The following is a 16,938-nucleotide window of genomic DNA, read 5'->3' on the forward strand; positions in this document are numbered from 1 at the left end:
CAATACACATATACATATGCCAACGTTTTTTCCAATCTTCACAGCACTTCTCGTAGGACGATTTCGGAATGGCTTTTAGCCTCGATCGAATCAAAATACTTTCCGCGAAGTGGTAATTTAAATTTAAGGAACAGTAAAAAAAGTCACACAGAGCCAAAATCAGGTTTATACAGTGCTTGGGGAACGACTTTAATGGTTTTTTTTTTTTTAATAATCGCGTATGAGGAAAGATGTGTGAGACGACGCATCATATGATGCAGAACCAAGAGTTATCTTTCTATAAATCTGGCTTTTTTCGAATATTCTCCCTCAAATGCTTTAATACGCCTAAATAGTATTCCTTGTTGACCGCCTGTCGAAAGGTGCAAGAGAACTCTCGAGTGCACAACACCCGATAATCGAAGAAAACAGTCAACATCACCATGTTTTTGAGCGAGTTTGGAGTGGTTTTTTTATGGTTTTGGCTCAGTTGCCAAGCGCCACTCAGAAGATTGTCAACTTGTTTCCACGACATATTCATACACCCACGTCTCATCACCCGTAATGATGCGCTGAACGGCGTGTATCGTCCATAGAAAGCATTTCTTCAGCCACAGATTTGCATTTATCTTTTTGAAGAAAATTAAGCAATCTTGGCACAAGTTGCGCAGCAAAGACGTCTCATGTCCAAAACATCGTGTATAATGCTGTGCACTGATCTAATTGAGATATCAAGGTTGGAAGCTAACTTATGATCACTTGATGATCTTTAAGCACTATTTTCTTCACTTTTTTATATTTTATTCCAAAATTTATGTGGTCGGACGACGAGGATGAGGCAGGTCTTCAACCACTTCTCGGACCACTTCGAACGCTTTGTACCACTCGCATGCCTGTGTTTTTGACAAATCAAACTCCCCATAAGCTTTATGTAACATTTTCAATGCATTTGCACATGAAATTTTGTTGGAGAGACAACATTTAAGACAGGTTCTTTTTCTAGCCTAATTTCCACACAGTAAAATTAACCCTGATGTATGGGAGCGAAGTATGGACTTGGAAAAACAGGGATAAAAGTAGGCTGAATGCTGTCGAAATGCGATCTCTCGGGAGAATGTGTGGTAAAACTGTGTACGATAGATGCACAAATGTTGAGATCCGTACATTATGTAAGGCTGAGATAAGCATTATCGACAAAATAAAGAAAGGAGCTCTGCGCCGATTTGGACATCTCGAGCGAATAGACAGCGAAAGAACGGCTAAGAATATTTACAATGCGAATGTTGATGGATGCAGAAATAGAGGAAGACCAAGAAAGACGTGACATAACCAAACCCAACAAATACTTGAAGATAGACATGTCAAAAGTCGGAATAATCGGCGCGCGTGCATGAGAAGATGTATGAATGCAGAGGAAGCAAGATATGTATGCAAAGATAGAGTGATGTGGCGTTCTATCCTCTCTGCCTACCCGGCGTGATGCTTTGTTGTTGTAAAATTGAAGACACCAAAGATCGACTTGTTTTACACAGCTGCCAGAAACAAACTACATGACAGACAGCAAAAATCAACCCAAATATCGTGGGGAGGGGTGTGGCTACCATTGCTAACGTGTAGATTAATTATCCCCATCAAAGGCCGTAAGTACGACGGGGGGGGAGGGGTGGCCAGAGTTGCCAACCTCGGATGCTCCCAAAATCGTAAGATCTACCGAAAAATCCGGAGGGTTGGCAACGATGATGACAGATCGCGCTAAAAATTGACACGTATGTCTATGATAGTTCTACTAACCTGAAGAAGAAGCAAATTACGAATATCTTAAGGGGGGTTTTTTTAAATTACAAATTCCGGGTCATATCTGAACATAATAGTATTAACATATCATAATGTCAAGTTATTACAATATTTGAGTTTGTCCAAATGTTCGTAGACAAAAGACTGGATTTCACCCCCTCGGGAGTCATTAAGATTAACAAATTACAACAGGGATGGAGAATACCTTAAATAATTCAGTCAGATGAATCTCTTCACAACAATAAAGGTTTCAGCTTTTTAACTTCACTAAAACCAACAAATGGAAGAATTGAAGAAATTTGAATGTTCAAACATAGGCAAAATGGTGAATGTTACACGGTGTGTAAAGTGGGCACTTAAACCAGCCAATGACAGGTCATAAGCCCTGTAAATGCCTAGACTTCCATTTTCCCTTATTTAAGGTATTCTCCATCCCTGTTGTAATTTGTTAATGTCAAGTTATGTTAAATTATAAATAATCCAATTCAAGTCAGTCCTATTTTAAATATTTTTCTAAAATAATTCATTTTTAAATATATATTATTTTTGCAAATATCAAACTCTGCGCTACTTACGAATCCGTTCAATAATGTATCAAATGTCAGTTAAATTATTTAAGCATTACTAAAAATCCATTAAAAATAAGTCAATATGTAAAAATAAGAAATTGTAAGGAAATTAATCAATTCAGTATCCGTTAATCCGTTAATTGATGTTCTTAAACGTTAAAATACAAACTTTTTTATTATTCAAAAAAATAACATTCTCCAAATTTTTTGGAATATGCATTTTAGTCGAATGCAACCCTGGAAGTTCAATGAAAGACACTATTCGCTCCTAACTTTTTTCTGATGACCATTTTGAAGATATTATTTACAAACCTAATTCACGTAAATTGGATTATTTGTATTAGATTAAAAATGTATTTAAATTAGATTAAAAATGTATTTAAATTAGATTAAAATCGCATGTTAATTGGTCCAGTAGTTATTGAGTCTACAAAGGACAAACATACACCGCAAGACAAAAAAAATTACGAGTTTACCTGCTACCGCGCCCCTTGACTTTACTGAACCCTTTTTCTAAGAAATCCTTTATCGATACCTCTTTCTTTTGTTTAATAAATTAAGGACACTATGTGTCACCTTTCTACAATATTTACATTTTAAAATGTCTCAACAGTCTTGTTTTACCCGCGTTTGAGTGAACATAACACAACAATCATGGAAAGTGCAAAGCAAATGTCGATTGCGATAAAATCCAAAATAATCACATTGTCGCAAGAAAACATATCTAATTGTGAAATATCTCGTCGAGTTGGGTATTCAGAAGGTGCAGTGAGGTTTTTATTTTAAAAAATCCAAGAAACTGGATCCATAGAACGGAAAAAAGGAAGCGGACGGGGGCGCGTGACATCTGCCCGAGATGATCGCTTAATAAAAAAAATTGTTATGCGCGATCGATTTTTAACGGCACCTGAAATACACGCAGAGGTGCAGTCTACCAGCACATCAACATTTTCAGTAAAAACAGTGTCCAGGCGGCTGTTGGAGCATGGTTTCCAAGCACGGAGTCCCGCAAAGAAACCATTACTCACGGACAAAATGAAGAAGGCTAGACTGGATTGGGCGAAAGAGCACCAGAATTGGACCTTGGAGGATTGGCAAAATGTTGTTTTCTCTGATGAATCAAAATTCAACCTTTTTGGTCCAGACGGCAGAAAGATAGTTCGACGAAAACGTGGGGAAAGATATCATCCGTCGTGCGTCACTCGAACCGTTAAACATTCACCCTACGTGATGATTTGGGGGTGCATGACAGCATACGGTTTAGGACCTCTAAATTTTGTACAGGGTACGATGAATGCCATTCAGTACAAAAAAGTGTTAAAAAAACATATTATTCCAACAATCGAGGACATTACGCAGTATACCGCGGACCCAATTTTTCAGGACGATTCTGCGCCGTGCCATAGAGCCCGCACTATGAGTACAAATATATATATTTTTAAATGCATTTTGTGACCACATGATAAATAATTTATTGTTTTTTTATAGATCAATGAATTCAAGGCGAAAATTGGCTTAAAATCGTTGACGTGGCCCGGGAATAGCCCTGATTTGAACCCGATAGAAAATTTATGGGCTATTATGAAAAAAAAAGTCGGGAAAAAAAAATCAAAAAACATTGAGGAATTAAAAAAAAACTTAATTCAAGTTTGGGAAGAAGAAATAACATCAGAAATTTTAGATTCGCTTTACGCTTCTCTAAATAATAGAATTTTACATGTTATAAAAAATAAAGGTGAATTCACTAAGTACTAAATATTTTTAAATGTTATAAATATGTTTAAATGTAAAATACTTTAATTTAAAATAAAGCGATAAGAACCTACTTCTTAAATATGAATTAAAAAATAACATGTCTTTTATTATTCCATCACAAACACTCGACCATAAATGAACCGTTATGGGTCTCTAAGGTTCGGGTAATCTGATACCTGATATATAATGGCAATTTCTAAGTACAATTCATGAGTAAGATTTTTTATTTTAACCTTGAAATAACGAGTAGTCATCACATATGTCAAACAATATAAAAAAAACTAATTAAATATCAAGAATAATTCATTATATGTCAATTTTAGTTTTTTTTGAGAACTCGTAAATTTATTTGTCTTGCGGTGTACATATATTCATTTATATATATATATATATATATATATATATATACATATATATTGAGCCTTATTTCAAAAGAAAAACAAATGATATTTTTAATAGTGCTTCATTTTGGATATAAATCAATTTTCATATTTATTGTAGTCCGTAATACTAAACAAATTTTAAATAGGTTACACTTACCGTAAAACAAGGGTAAGTGTGTTCATACGCTCGTGTTTCGTTATTTTACTGATTTTTCAATATTTTTACAAAATTGTTTTAAAAAAATATAAATAAGAACAAACGTTTCATATTAGTTTGAGACATCCTCCGTATGCAGAATGCGCATTGAGCACTGCTGCAATGGTTCTCACCTGCTCAGAATCCACGTCCGGGACTCTCTGATGAGGAAGATTCAAACCATGTTTTTTTGGATGCCCCATAAATGATTGTTATCCTGATTTCCTATCCGATTTCTCTGATATATCCTATTCCCTATGCATATTCTAACTATCCTGTCCCCACCCAATAAACATGTATTAAAAATTCTATGTAAATATCTAGTTATAAATTGTGTTAAGCTGTAAATATTTTATATTATTATATGTATTTAATATTATATTAAATACTAATTGACTAATATATTATATTACTGACACATGTGTACATATGTAAATAAAAAATAAAAAAAAACTCGACACTGGCCAGAACACTCGAGTTGAGAGGTGAAAAGGCCATAAAAAACGAAGAAGAAGAAGAAGTTTCATATTAGATTTGGAGTCGATAGATTATAATTAAAAATTTGCAAAATTAATATTTAGTTCATCTCTTCAATTATTTATATCCACACTTACCCTGATTCACCTTCATCATTCTAGTGTCTACCTAACACAAACTTAATGTGAATGTTTACTTGGTTCACTGACAGACACTAACACATTAACAATACATAGGGTTATTAAACATTCGAACGCACAGTAAGCATGCATTGGGTTTGCTTAATTTACACCCCTTATATTTATAACATATCACTTATTTTTAAAAACATAATATCTTAAGAAAATAGTTAAATTAAAATTCATTCAACTCTGACGTCACATAATGCACAATAAATCATAAGTAAGAAAGAATGTGTAAATACACGAGACATATTTGCAATACGTACATTTATAAAAGTTACTAACAGTTTAAATTAGTTAAAGCAGTATTATGTACCAATCATAATACGCACTTATTATAATTACACTTGACACAGTTGATAAAAAAAGTTTTTAGAATTATGACAAGTATTTTCAAAAGAAATTGTGTTTACTAAATATAATAAATACACACGTCGTCTGATGAAATTATTATGATAAGTACCCAGATAATAATATTTGAAAATAAAATTATTTTTAGTATTCATTTAAGTTTCTCAAAAAGTCGATCAAAGTACATGAAAATTTATTGACAAATTTGCAGAAAACGCCTGTAGTTTGCCATTTGCAAGCTAATTTAATAAACAGAGTACTCACGTCATAAAATATTGATAAATATTACAGCAAAATAATATTCTTCAAAGCTCCGTTTGACACATCGAACTGATATTGTTTGCACAATTCAATATTTGGGCTATTATGCGGTGTCAAGGATATATTTGGGGTTAGAACTTTGACAGCATTCAATAGATCAATAGTAATTTCTAGTATTTAAAAGAAAAAAATGCATTAATTAGCCAATTATCGATTAAAAACATAAAAACTGAAAGCAATGCTGTCAAATTTTAGAACATACATAATAAATATCGATGAGCACACGTTCTCAGGTTATCGACAAAAGTTGAATGTAATTAGGAAGTTATACGGAAAATCTATTATTTTACTTACCTTAAACATCAACACCACATTTTTTGAAGATATGAAACTAAATTTCGCCGAAAAAACACGAAATATTAGACACACCGACGACCAAAAAGGAAAAATACTTTTTACACGGAGCAGGTTAACCAACATAATAAAATTAATCACAAACCTCAGTGATAACCTTTTTAAAATATTGTTTTCCCTGAAATCGTGAACCTACCTGAAAAGACATGAAATAAAATATCGTCGGGATACTGAAACCCTCCAAATGACAAAATTTGAGAAAAAAAGTTAGCAACGCAGTTACGTGTAATTTTACGAGCTTTATTGACTGATAAAATCCCCTAAATCCTCCAAGATTTTGTTTCAAAGTTCGCGTGTATCGCGTGCATTTTTAAAAAACTGAATAGGTAAAAAACTGTTACCAATTAACATTTTTTTGTCTTCTCGTGAAAACCTTTAATTCCATATATCAGTTTTTTTTTTTAAATCTCATCCATTAAAACAATTTAACGAAACTTAAATGGTTTCATGTTTATGTGTCATGTCCAAAATATGTTGAAAATATTTTTATTGAGTCAAAGATCTAAATAGTTTTTTTTCAGCATAGTATATAATGCATTTCTAGGGTTTTATCGGCATACCAACGATATAATTAATATATTAGTATAATCTAGAAATACCACCGCAGACTAACAGATGATGTTGAATAACTTTAAAAGTACACTCAAGTATAATTAAATTGAAACAACCTAGCAGTGCAAAACGCAAAGCATAGTAAAAAGAAATAACTGTTTATGCCACTTATTGTGAACTCAAAGGTGTGTCACGCCATTACGAATTGATTTACATTTGCTTGGCATTTACAAGAAAAAATATAGTATAAAAAAAAAAAATATGCTTGTAAATCTTTAGTATAGATTTACCAGGAATCATACAGTCTAAGTCCAAAATTTTTGCAAATGATACAAAGCTGTATGCTAACCCACTTACTCAACTCAATTGCAGCAAGACCTATACTTTATTCATGAATGGACCAAGAAAACGGCTTCTCACACTCAATGTTAATAAATCTGCAGTTCGGGTCGTAAAACTTCAAACTTATAGTATAGTCTAAATGGTGTAGATTTGAAAGTTGTGACCTACTCTCAAATACAAGTTTCAGATATAGAGTCTCTATTTTGTTATGGATATCAACTTGTCGAAAATAGTCTAAGATAATTAGTTATTAGAGTCCTATATGGCTTTGATTTTTAAATAAATTGTTTATTATGGGAATTAGAACTATCCGAAATCCCGTAAAAATACCCAGTTTTATCCGCTGTCTACGTTATAGTATAGTCTAAATGGTGTAGATTTGAAAGTTGTGAACGACAAATAGACTCCATAATAAAAATAACAGATGATTTAAAATAAAATGTCATATATTGAAGGCCAAATATGATACTAAAAATATGTAAGTCTTATATCAGACCTACTCTCAAATACGAGTTTCAGATATGGAATCCCTATTTTGTTATGGTTATCAACTTATTGAAAATAGTCTAAGATAATTAGTTATTAGAGTCCTATATGGCTTTGATTTTTAAATAAATTGTTTATTATGGGAATTAGAACCATCCAAAATCCCATAAAAATACCCAGTTTTATCCGCTGTCTACGGGCGCATGGTATAAAAATATGATAACTATTTTTGAAAAATGCAAGACGTACCAATACAGAAATTTTTATTCTGTCTAAAAAAATCGGTTTTATTTGAGGTGCCGCAAACAACGAAATGTCGATTTTAGTTGAGCATAAAAAGTCCGACATGCAGCTTTCTTTTTCGTACAGTATCGAGCAGGCATCTGCAAGACAGAGACAGAAAAACAATATTCAATACCTATTTATCAAAATTCCCTGTCATTACATATTCTCACAATTTATGTAATCCGAAACACAAAAATCAAACGTTGGATTGTTTTCATTTAATCTATATACGACTACATACTCAAATCTAGCAATAGAAAAGCATTGCCGGGTTTGGCTCGTTTATTATATTTTAGCTCATGGCGTCAGTATGCTCGCAAAAGGCACACCCTATGAAGTTGTTTTCTTTTATATAATAGCAGTTCTTCTTTGTCTCTACCAATTTATATTTTTTATTATGCAAAGTTTCACCTTTGATTTTGCATCACAGTATGCTTTTTTGGTTTCTTATCATCATTATCCGTTACTTCTCATCACTTTCTGCACCTAATGGTGCATAGGGCACTGCATTGGTACACCAATTGCGGCGTATCTTGATCATTTTTGTAACATGAAGGTAAGATGATCAGTCTTACGCTTCAGGTACCAGTCCAGGGACTATGAAATATTCCAGCATGAAAAAACCCTTTTAAATAAATAATTCAAATCAACCATGTCGGGAATCAAACCCGAGACCTCTTGCATGGTAGGCGAACGCGCTGACCATTACACCACAAGGCCGACATTTGGTTTCTACCTGTCTTCAATTTTGTTTATACATGTCCTAAGAAATTCTATTTTTAAAAAAATTGTGTTGGTCATTTTAAAAATTATTACTATGTTTGTACTTACCTGTATTATTTTTGTAAAATTAAATAAATAAAGTGTTCAACAAACTTGTGCCCAGGTCAGAAGAATACAATTAATAATTAACGGGCTATTAATTATCTACTAATAATGTATTTATACAAATATTGTTATTTATTAAATTGATAAAAAAAATAAAATCACAATTTCGTAATTTGCAGGGAGAAGTATGACTCTCTCTTCAAACTGTGCCTCATGTCTGAGGATGGTGATCACGCCTGACTCGTCTCCTTCCACCTGGAACAGTCTTGTGCTGTTCTGTAGGCATTTGTCAGTGATAGTTCTGATAATTCAGTAGCCGCTCCATCTTGTACGTTGACATCCACGCGACCTTGTCCCTTTGACATTTCCCAGGAGGATAGATTTCGCCAAACTATCGCTTGTCCCTGGAAATATGTCTAAAGAACTGCAGGATTCTTTTCTCGCACATGGATGCCAGTCTTTCTCTTATGTCTAGTTCCTGAAGTATAGACTGCATTGCGGATTATTTATCAAAAAAATACTTAAAAAAACATAGTGGTAAGATAATTTTATAAGCTGAGTGGGGATTTCCACTGTGGGTTTTTGATGTGTCTACTGGCGCAAGATTATTTGTTTAGATTGAAAAACAGTAGAGCGCTTCAAGAATAGGTAAATATTGGTTTGATGTTGATCTGTCTTTTGTTTGTACCCAGGATTGAGATAAATCACTTAATTTTTGTGTTATTGCCGAAAATCAAACCCGGAACCTTCCGAGCGCAAGTTAACAGTCTTAACCACTACACCACGGAGGCTGCTTGTCAATTATATCGAGGTTATTCTGACAGAATGCATTAAGTCGAGTCTTTATATATGTATTTCAAATATTTTTCAATATAGAAGCAAGATGTTGATTTCAAATATTATAGAATAAAAATTACTCATTCAAATTTTTTTTAAATTAAAGAAATTTGTGGGAGAAATGTGTTGAAAGAATAAAAAAGCTTTAAATGCGATTTATCTCAGAGCTTGTTTTAATGACTTCGTGCATTCTGTCAGAAAAGCCTCTTTATAATAAATTCGTGGATTTGGTACCAGCATAACTGAGCTTTTATATTGCCGCTTTTAGCTTACCTATCTTTTTATAATTTTTAAGATTTATATGATTAAATGGTTTTAATGACTGTTGTTTTAATTGAATAAACAAGCATCTTTTTCCATAAAATTTTTATATTTCTCACTTTTGTCAACCACTCCTTGAGGTCCAATATTGGGCGATACATGTCAAAATTTTCAATGCAGTGCCGCGCCCTAGTGCTGTTTGCTCAATCCAAATCAGTGGAAATAATGTTTTGTGTTGCTGCGAAGCGCCGCCCAGTGACACTCTAGTGCGGTTTGGACCTTTATGCAGATTTAACCAAAAAATTAACACTTTGGGAATTCAGTGTCTTTTGTCTCCATGTCCTTAAGTTGATTTCGCTTTACAGCAAGGACATGATAAGAGACTTTTTGAAAATTTGCAAATAAAAAATACCATAAATACGACAGCGGTAGCGTGCTTCACATGTACATGTATAAAGGCTGACTTGTTTAAATTTACTTTTTTTATTTAATTTGTTCACCCGAATCTTCATAAACCTAAAAATTATAAGAAAGTGCCCGGAGTCACCGCCTATTCAACAGGTAGTATATACTGACATTACAATTAGAATCTTAAAACTAGGAAAATAAAAAACTAAGTATCAAGATGTACTCTTTTTATTTGAAAAAAATATTTTCTACATTTCACATTCACCAATTACCTAACACACTTATTCATTCATTATTAAACAGCATAAATCCTGTTAAATTTCCTATCAGACTTTAACTGTACCGCACATTTGAGACATTTTCTTTTATGGATCGATTTACCCGACATTCCTGACAATTTATAATAATATGCAGTATGCGTGTTAATAGTATGGCTTACCAATAGTTCTAATTCGCAATACGGAAAAATAATTTGAAATTGGAAAACTATTGCCATGTTCACATTACGCTCACATTGTGAAATGTACGAGACATTCTTCCAGGGTCAAGTCAAGTGAATTAATTTACCATAATGCCACTTTTGTGTTGTCCTATACTTTATATATTACGCTCACAGGACTTCTATAAATTATACATTTATTACTGCAGACACTTGGTTAGTAAGGTGCATATCTCCGCGGAGGTGAGGGCCCGCGTAGTCCAGGTCTGAAACAATCAAATAAACTCAATCAATACATCTACATACAATGGGCACATTATTTTAGTAAAATCCTGGATTGAATGAATATTTCAATAAAATTAATAGTAAGCATTTACAATTCTCACTATAAAACATCTTTCACAACTGGCATTCTTAAACATGCGCAGAACACTGCAGGAAAGGGGAAAACTGAGGGGCCATAGCCTATGCGCTGGTAACTACAGACTACTTGAGAATCGGATTCACAAATTTTATCCATATCTTTTAAGAAAAAAAGATCATTTACTGCAATCATATCGTAAGGTCTTCAACTAGGTAACTTAAAAGTCAGTATTTTAGAGTTAACGAATAAAAACACATCTTTGTATCCTCCATTAACGCTACAAATAGATGAGTCACGATGCATTCAAATCATATTATGATGCTAATGAAGTGTAAAAGAAACATTGCTCTTTTAGAATTGAGCAATAATTAACAATTAGAATTTAAAAAAGAATGCCAAATTATTAAACTTAGCTTGAAATGACTAGTTATTGTATTGCTTACATACGCTGAAGTCTACATTTTATTAAATTATATTGGATTGGATCAGATAATTTTATTTAGTAGATGTCAAGGGATTCAGAGCACAACAAATGTAACAGATCATTATTTGACAACTTTCACTACTATAAATAAGAATGGTTAATTTCCATCGAATAATTGAAACAAAACTATCAAGTAAATATTATACAGTATAAAGCTGAAATAAAAAGAATACAAACCTTCTATCATCAAACGAGTCTCGACTAAAGTCCTCGAACATCCTGAAAATAATAAAATAAAAAATGAATTAATAATAGTTGGAGACATTGATTTTATCAAATGAGTAATAATTAAAACTAACTTTGAGTGAAATTAGAGAGTGAGAAAATAAAAGATATCGATATAAAATTTCAAAATATAATAATTTTTTTACTATAATAAAAGAAAAGATATTTAGCTACACTGAATTTTGGGCAACAGGAGTGATGTTAGGTAGGATTCAAGAGCAAAAGTCTGGTTTAATTATTTTTTACTGCAAATCGCAAACATTACAACACTTTGGTTTGAAGATCTCAAGATCTAAATTTATCCACTACTAACTACATGGTGAGTAGAATTTTTGTTATTAAAATGTTATTGCCAAGTTTGGGGTTATGCCGGACATAGCCGCAAAAATCATATCTCATTTAGGAAAAAGAAAAAACTATGGCTGTCAGTCCACATTTGTAGTGAAAAGACGGCAGCAGCCTATGTTGTTAAACTGATGTAATTATATGGTTGGGAGAAATATTGTGTCCCTATAAAAAAAAAGGGCGGCACCAAAAGTGTCCCAGAATGTTAGTCAAATAAGATTTACTTCTAAACCATCAGTCCAATCGTAAGTGAAATATGTCCATTCAAATAATAAGAAAGTTAAATCCATTATGAGTGGATCCTAAGATAAAAAAAGAGTCCGCAAATGTGTTACTCCACAAATAAATTATTTATTTTCATTTTTTGAGACACAAGTTCCAAGTAAACGGGACTAAAGTCCACGAAGTACAACAATAATATTATAGTATAACAAGAACTTCATTAATAATTCAAAATTTGAAAAAAGGCCATTCAAAACTGATAAGTATTTGTATATAACAATGAACTACACTGGCTACGTTTTCCACAGAGGGTCGAATACAAACTCTGTTGGCTTGTGTATAAGTCACTGCACAACTCGGCTCCGGAATATCTAAGGGAACTATGCATTCCAGATGAACTAGCTGACAGGCGTCTCACGCTTAGATCAGCTACGTCTACGGCGAGAGGAAAAGTTATTATACCTCTACGCAAACAGCGCACTAAATTTAGTGAACGCGCATTTGCGGTCGCAGGCCCTATGGCATGGAATGCTCTCCCAGCAGAGGTGCGAGGCTGTGAAAGTGAAGTGATGTTTCGGTAAAAACTTAAAACCCACTTGTTCTCTAAATCATTTGAATAAATCCGTAGCACGTGACAACAAAATAAATTATTTTAATTAAATTATAAATTTAAAAGCTTCAATTAAATTAACTTAACAATAGAATCACCATGCAAAGCGCCCTTGAGGTATTTTTTTTACGAAAATGGCGCTATATAAGTTATCCATAATTAATTAATTAATAACAAGTGATGTATTTAAAATAAAACACTTGAATATTCCCCATCTTTATTGTAATATGGATCGATCCGGAATACATACCCTCGGGAAATTTGTGGACCGCGAGGCGGGCTGCGACGGCTGAACATGCCGTCGTAGGAGGAGCGCATCCCGCCCAGGGAGCGCGACGGGGGCATGGGAGGCATGTGGAGCGGCTCACGGCGCAGCGGCGGAGACAGAAACTCGCCGCCCCTCACACCACCGCGCTCGCCCCCGCCCAGCCCACGCCCCAGCCCAGAATAGCGCCGCTCAAACAACTCCCGCGAAGAGTCATAGCGGTCATAGTAGCTGTCGTACGCATCCTACACATAAATACATACGTTTTATAACATCATCAAAATATATAAATCTAAATTTTGACTTTATTTATGCTATCTTAAGTAGAATAAATTATGGGAATCGAACCCTCTAACTTTGAATGGTAAAAGATTCAATAAATATGTTATGGCAGAGTAATGATACTCATTTCGCTGCAGGTGGTAAAATGAAAAAACGGGTCAGCAAAGGCAATGCCAAAATGCGAATTCCTAAGAAGCGGTCATTGAAATAGCAACAGTGGTAGTAGAAGCAGTAGGGAGATAATCGCCTGTAATAGAATATATATATAGCGAGACTCGATTGGTCACATGGAAATGAGACAATCTAACGATGATTGTGGTATAGATATAATGATCGCTGACGGTGATGAAGAACTAAATAAAAATTTATTTCTATAAAAATCTAGCGCACGAGAGCCCTCGTATGGAAAGTGACACACACCGAAGGATGTGTGATGTCAGCCAGCGACGTGAAATAAGTTTTTATTTTCGCGCAAGAAGCGATGCAATGGTTTGTTCAGTGACGCGACGGGAGAATAGAGAGAAAGCAGTACCCCGAAGCCGCCCATGATGCGATCGCGGAGGAACGGCGGCGGAGGCGGCGGAGGGGGCGGGTAGGGGTCCCGGCCGAAGGCGCGCTCGCGGAAGGCGTGACGGTCGGGTCCCAGCACCTTGGGGCACTCCTTGGACCAGTGGCCGCCGCGCCCGCACCGGTAGCACTGCTCGGGATCGCCCATGCCCGGTTTCTGGCGCACGCGGCTGGTGGACACCTGCACCTTCATGGGCTGCCCATCCACCATCATCCCGTTGAGCTCTTTGATGGCCTCGTTAACGTCGCCCGACGCGTCCAGGTGCACGAAGCCGTAGTTGCGCACGATGTCGCACTCGACGACGGTGCCGAACTTCTGGAACAGCTCGCGGACCTCGGGCGCGCGGGTCTTGTCCGTGAGGTTGCCGACGAAGATCTTGGTGGTGGGCGTAGAGGGCGCGCGCCTGCTCTTGGCCGCCTCGCACTTGATCACCTGCCCGTGAACCGACTGTCCGTTCAGGCTCTGGATGGCCTCGCGCCCGACCTGCTCATTTTCCATGTGAACGAACCCGTAATTTCTGACCACATCGCACTCCACGACGGTACCGTGTTTCTCGAAGAGCGGCCGAAGGTCGTTTGCGGTCGTTTTTTCGGAAAGATTCCCGATGAAGATTTTGAAAGTACCCGCACCCGGCATGTTAGTCTGAAATATATAATCGAACACGTTCTGTGAGTTTGTCGGATAATAACAATCGTCATTGAAACAAATGAGCGAAGCTATGACGCCATAGCGACATAACGATCTAATTAGAACAAAAAGATAATAAACAAAATAAAGGACCCGGTGAAACGTAAATTACTTACCTGAGATTTTTTGCCTGTAACAAAAGCTATACAATATGAACTACAAAAATACTTTGTTTAGTACACCGAATGCGGTGTACAGGAAAATACGACGCCACCGGTTCCAAACTCCGAAGAAGCCGATCTCGAAAACCGCAAAATGGCGGCTTACATGACAAACGCCATAGCGACAGGATACGGAAATAAAAGAAATATTGCCACTGTAAATATATAATACTACCCCATAAATTTAAAAAGGGACAATTTCTCACAGTACCTACTTATTCAAAAATATTTACCGTTACCCTTTTTTCTCTCGGCACATGAGACTCGTTCACACGTATTTAAAAGCATAAAGGAGATATATTCCGAGACAAATATAATTCCTTTTAGTATTTTACCTTCATATGAAATAACTAACACTTTTTTACAAATATTGCAACATAAATCAAACTCAAATTTAGCGCTTACTTTTAACAGTGATATACATAACCATCGCACACGATTTCATAACTGTCTACATTTACCCCCTGTACACTCCTCTAAATTCGGATTGAGGTCACTCCTCTACATTGCCTTTACTCAATATAACCTCCCGCCTATTCACTTTAAATCAATTTCTTACCAGTCTACGAATGGAAATCAAATAACACTAAAAAATCATTTCCTCAAATTATTTCTCGATAACCCTTAACCCATGTGATTTAATGTTAAATAATATATTATAATTTGTTTTTAAAAAGGTCTCCGAGATATGTCCATTTTTGTTTTAATTATGTTCAACAAAATGTATTTTTATTTTTTATCTGATAATCTTTAATTGTATCAATCCCAGAATGAGTTTGCTAACTCATGGGAATACAATTGTGTTTTTGTACATTTTTGTATTTTGAAATAAAAAAAAAATACAACGTCATAAACTTACTACACACGGCTTTACACTAAAATAAGCGAAAAATATTCCGTGAAAGTATTTTATTTGATTTTTAATCTTGAAATAGGGTACTCATGAAACATATTTTTATTCCTGCACTAATAACAGCAATGTACATATATTTAATTCATAAGTTGTTAAACACATTTTTCTGAACTTTATTTTTATATCTCTTTTCTTTCTCCACTCCATTCTCTTTCTTTTCTCTCCCTACCCATATTCTTCCTATTCTATCCTACCAACACACCTTTGTACATAAAATTTGATGTAAATTTATTTTTATTAATAGTGATGAGCTGTAAATATATATTTATCTACATATTATATGTTAATAAATACATTCACTTGTATGTATTACTTATGAATTTATTCATTTGACAATTGTCGTCTGCATTACTTTACGGACTGTAGAACCCATTACGTAATGTAGACCGTAAACATAAGTTAATTAATAAATAGAAAGTAGATAGCTATTAAACTGCCAATTTGTAGAGAAAAATAAATCCATATTATCCACAGAAGCTGTATTCAGCAATCAAATTGCCTTATTAAAGCGTGAATTCTGGCTTGAATTTATCGGCTTCTGGGTGTGTCAAACAGTGCATGAGATCTCGCTCTAGTATAATTATTGGGAACATACAAACCGGACTCATTCAGTATATTTTGATTATATACCCTTCAAGAAATCGGCCTATAGAAATGTTTCCCGAGAAAAAATTGACAACTAGATTTGATGGTGTTGTAATCCAGCGTCCGTGCTAGGTATAATGATGGATGCAAGAATGGATAATTATTATTTTCTTTACGATATAAGTATCGCAAAAATCGCATTTGAACATTTTCTATTTCAGGGGTGTGGTTTGGTTCAGAAGGGTCCCAAATTATAGAACAGTATTCTAGTATGTTCGTATGCTGCGGACTAGTGCATCATACAATGTGCGAATTGCAATAGTATTAATGAAATATCTAGAGTTTCGAAGCACAAATCCAAGCATCTTACTAGATTTTTCTACAACACTTAGTAATGTGGGACTTAAACGTAAAAAATCGCTTCAAAA

The 16,938-nt window shown here is 34.7% G+C and overlaps 2 protein-coding genes across 7 annotated transcripts in view; both read right to left on the minus strand.

The window, feature by feature from the left end:
* Window positions 1-6,416, minus strand: part of bsk (mitogen-activated protein kinase dJNK) — a 230,256-nt gene extending 223,840 nt beyond the window's left edge. For all 6 annotated transcript variants that reach the window (XM_088232614.1, XM_088232611.1, XM_088232615.1 and 3 more), the window contains exon 1: window positions 6,302-6,416. The gene's annotated coding sequence lies outside the window, so the exon portion shown is untranslated. The remainder of the gene's footprint in view (window positions 1-6,301) is intronic.
* A 4,156-nt stretch (window positions 6,417-10,572) lies between these two features.
* On the minus strand, window positions 10,573-15,123 carry lark (RNA-binding protein lark). Its single transcript, XM_088232602.1, has 5 exons — window positions 14,968-15,123; window positions 14,129-14,806; window positions 13,300-13,559; window positions 11,825-11,866; window positions 10,573-11,065 (listed from the first exon to the last, which is right to left on the minus strand). Exons 2-5 carry the CDS (start codon window positions 14,798-14,800, stop codon window positions 11,017-11,019), a joined length of 1,023 nt encoding a protein of 340 aa, XP_088088728.1. The 5' UTR covers window positions 14,801-14,806; window positions 14,968-15,123; the 3' UTR covers window positions 10,573-11,016.
* Between the last annotated feature and the right edge of the window lie 1,815 nt (window positions 15,124-16,938).

The sequence above is a fragment of the Micrasema longulum genome, unplaced genomic scaffold (assembly GCF_059751315.1).
Source record: "Micrasema longulum isolate JH-2025_06_02 unplaced genomic scaffold, ASM5975131v1 h1tg001000l, whole genome shotgun sequence".
Taxonomy (NCBI): Eukaryota; Metazoa; Arthropoda; class Insecta; order Trichoptera; family Brachycentridae; genus Micrasema; species Micrasema longulum.

What these genes read in the sequence shown, in the direction of transcription:
- lark (XM_088232602.1), bottom strand. Translation starts at nt 14,800, where the DNA reads ATGCCGGGTGCGGGTACTTTCAAAATCTTCATCGGGAATCTTTCCGAA. An exon ending in GCATCATGGGCGGCTTCGGG is followed by an intron (nt 13,560 to 14,128) that starts GTACTGCTTTCT and finishes ATTTATGTGTAG; the next exon opens with GATGCGTACGACAGCTACTA. An exon ending in GGTCCACAAATTTCCCGAGG is followed by an intron (nt 11,867 to 13,299) that starts GTATGTATTCCG and finishes TATTATTTTCAG; the next exon opens with GATGTTCGAGGACTTTAGTC.